Source organism: Schistocerca gregaria, chromosome 2 (genome assembly GCF_023897955.1).
Source record: "Schistocerca gregaria isolate iqSchGreg1 chromosome 2, iqSchGreg1.2, whole genome shotgun sequence".
Lineage (NCBI taxonomy): Eukaryota > Metazoa > Arthropoda > Insecta > Orthoptera > Acrididae > Schistocerca > Schistocerca gregaria.
Genome location: NC_064921.1, coordinates 772,417,030 through 772,420,023, shown reverse-complemented (window position 1 = coordinate 772,420,023; position 2,994 = coordinate 772,417,030). Strand labels below are relative to the sequence as shown.

The window sequence follows — 2,994 nt, the reverse complement described above, 5'->3', positions numbered from 1 at the left end:
CGTGGCAGAAAGTATCGTGAGGTACCACTTCGATGTTATAGGGGTAGTCCTCGATAACACCGGGTTTTTCAGAAAACACATTCTCATAATCTGTAAGTAGCTGAGTCAATTCGTTTTGTTTTGCTTCAGTCAAATGTTCTAACTCCCTGACTTTCATGGCCATCAGTATCCTTTCTTCCTCTTTGTCTTCAGTAATCAGTTCTTTATAATATGCTTGTCTTGTACTTAAGTCAGAATATGAATTCATTACCTGTATTCCTTCGAATCTAGACTGAAAGTTCCGGCAATATTTACCGCGCACTTCCCGTGTCCTCAACAATGGCAAAACTACACGTCCACCCTCATTCATAAGGCTTACTTCCCCGCACAAGAGGTTGATATTTGCGTCCCTCTGGCGTAAAAATTCCATCCCCAGGATGCAAGCAACACCTAATCCCTTAACTACTAGGAACGAGCTTTTCATTGCTTCTTCATTCCCTACCGTAAACTAAACTTGCAACTGGTGCTTTATGATATGAGATTGTGCACCTATTGCACCTGTTACACGACAATTCTTCACTGGCAATATTGGTATTCTATTATTTTGACTCAAGTACTTGTAAAAATTTGCACTCAAGACATTGGCTGACGCACCGGTATCGACTATTATCTCATTGATGCTCCGTACATATCTGCTTGCAATATAGCCTGCACAACACTTTTGTCGGTTCGGTTATATTTCTGCGGTATGTCTACAAGCTCCATTTCTATTTTTATTCCCTCATTGTATCTCAGCATACAAAGTTTACGGCTGTCATCCGTGAATGTGCCCTCACTACACCATCATGCAGCCAACAACGGAGAGCGTATTGTGGCTGTCTTTAGTTTAACGGATGAGCATTAGTGGGTTGACAGTTGTCTGTCACTTCCACTAACCTCACGTTGTGGTTCTGGTTGTTGTTGTTGCTACTGTTGGGATGGCCGCCCTGCCTCCCCGATGGCGTATTTTGATATTGTGTATGGCTCTGGTTTTGCGGTGGTCGGTTGTAACTTCCTGACATGTTCTGTGACGGACTTGGGTTGGCGTTCCATTGTGGGGCTGTGTTTTGTTGCCACTGTGGTGTCGGTTCATTACTACCACGCCACTGGTTTCGGTTGTTCCGCCATTGCGGATTGCCGTTACCATTATATCCATTAGTCATGCGTCCATCATGATGTCTCTTTTGATTTTGACGATTATAACCGTTGCCGTTATGACCATTGCCATTGTTTGTGCCTCGATTCTGTTGCCGGTGCTCTTGCCTATTCCCGTTACCATTTGGTACTAAGTTACTACCGTCACTGTGGCTGCCATTGTAATCGGCTTTTTGTTGATTACAGCCTGCTTGGTTCCACTTGTTATCGGTTTTCATATCTTCGATCAATAAGTCAATAGAATCCACTATTTCCATGAATTGTTCTATATCGTATTCCGGCACATTGATGAAATATCTTTTACTTTCACTGGGCAACTTCATTTTTATTAATCTGATTATGTCACGATCGGACATTGGCTCGTCCCAGTACCTGGTTTTGTTTATATACTTTTCGGAATATTTGCGTAACGTTCCCATCTTAGGATTGTACATTTCTGGACTGTACAACTGCTTGCGTAGTCTTTCTTGGACGCTATCGGACCAGAATTTTTGCAAGAATGCACCTTAAAACTGTTGCATCGTTAGACATTTTTCGGACACGTCGGTGGCCCACAGTGCCGCGTCACCTTGAATACGGGAGACCACAAACTGTATTCTTTGTCTTTCCGTCCATGCCCTGGGAAACACATTCCTGAAGCTCTTAATAAATACCACAGGGTGGACATTTCGTTTTTCGCTATTGAAGGGTTGGAATGTCCTGTGTTTTATTACATTGTCCTCTTTTTTGCACATCTGATTGCTACGTTCTGTGACATTCATTACTTCGTGATGTGCGCTGCACGGTATCGCATATTGTTTGTGCCCGTAATTCACATTAGGTTGCGGTTGCGCACTCGCGCCCTGGATACCGTCTGCGTTATTATAGTAATCAGTACGCGGAGTGGGATTCATTATCTGTCCGCCACTGTTTACATTGCTTTCCATCACAGACAGTCTCTGCGCGACCTCCTGTTGCCAATTCGGCAACTCCGCTGTCACACGGGATTTGATCAGTGTTAATTCGGCACGTACTGCGGCAGCGCAAGCGTCAATATTTACACTCGCGGCCGCAGTCGCTTGTTCTACAGCTGTTTTTACGTCGCTTTCAGTCTTTGCAGATATCTCGCGATCCTTTACTTCTAGCCATTCATTGAATTCTTTGTCGACTTTTTGACCTTGCACTTTCAAATATGCGTCGATACTTTTCCGTGCATCTATCTCCACATTATCCACGCGGTTGGTTAAAGTCTGGACATTGTCTTCAAGCCTAGCCAGCGATATCTGTAATTTTTGCATCTCGCCGGCTAAGCTTTGCACAAGATCGGGGATTTCTTTGGAAGCGCCCCGCATCTTGGCAAGTTCGCTTTGGATACTATCTAGCTTCGCTTCACTGCGCTGCTCTTGCTCAACGAGCTTTTGCGTTAATTTTTCTCGTGCTCATGTAGCACCTGAGCTAGTTTTCCGTCTCTTTCCCTATCTCTTTCTTCGAGTCTACGCAGAAATTCAGCAAAAGGGTCTGCAATTGGTGAGCATACTGGTGCCCCGCTTAATCTAGCACTCGATTGCCCCCCCCCCCCCCCTGCCCAGGCAGTGGAGTTGTTATTCTATTCCCATTCTGCTGTGGAGCATCATTCACCGTCCACAGATCCTCGCCCCCCGCTCCGGAAATTATGTAATCCGAGGCGGTGGCTTAGGATTCGTTTGCGTATTGCAAATGACCCTCACTTTCCATATTAACAAAGTTTTGTTCGTCTGGTACGGATGCTTTAGCTTGTCCTATCTTACCCATAATAAATTCACTTTAAGCCACTGACGAATCTTTAACACTGATACACACACG

At 44.7% G+C, this 2,994-nt stretch overlaps 1 protein-coding gene across 1 annotated transcript; it reads right to left on the bottom strand.

Moving 5' to 3' along the window:
- Window positions 1-645: 645 nt before the first annotated feature.
- On the bottom strand, window positions 646-2,504 carry LOC126335967 (GATA zinc finger domain-containing protein 14-like). The gene is made up of 3 exons (XM_049999444.1): window positions 1,906-2,504; window positions 916-1,281; window positions 646-814 (listed from the first exon to the last, which is right to left on the bottom strand). The coding sequence occupies exons 1-3, from the start codon at window positions 2,502-2,504 to the stop codon at window positions 646-648; spliced, it is 1,134 nt and encodes a 377-aa protein (XP_049855401.1).
- Between the last annotated feature and the right edge of the window lie 490 nt (window positions 2,505-2,994).

Coding starts and splice junctions, on each gene's coding strand:
- LOC126335967 (XM_049999444.1), bottom strand. CDS start 2,504: ATGCGGGGCGCTTCCAAAGAAATCCCCGATCTTGTGCAAAGCTTAGCC. Junction 1,282..1,905: donor ACAGAACGTAGCAATCAGAT/GTGCAAAAAAGA, acceptor TAACGGGAATAG/GCAAGAGCACCGGCAACAGA. Junction 815..915: donor AACCAGAACCACAACGTGAG/GTTAGTGGAAGT, acceptor ATGATGGTGTAG/TGAGGGCACATTCACGGATG.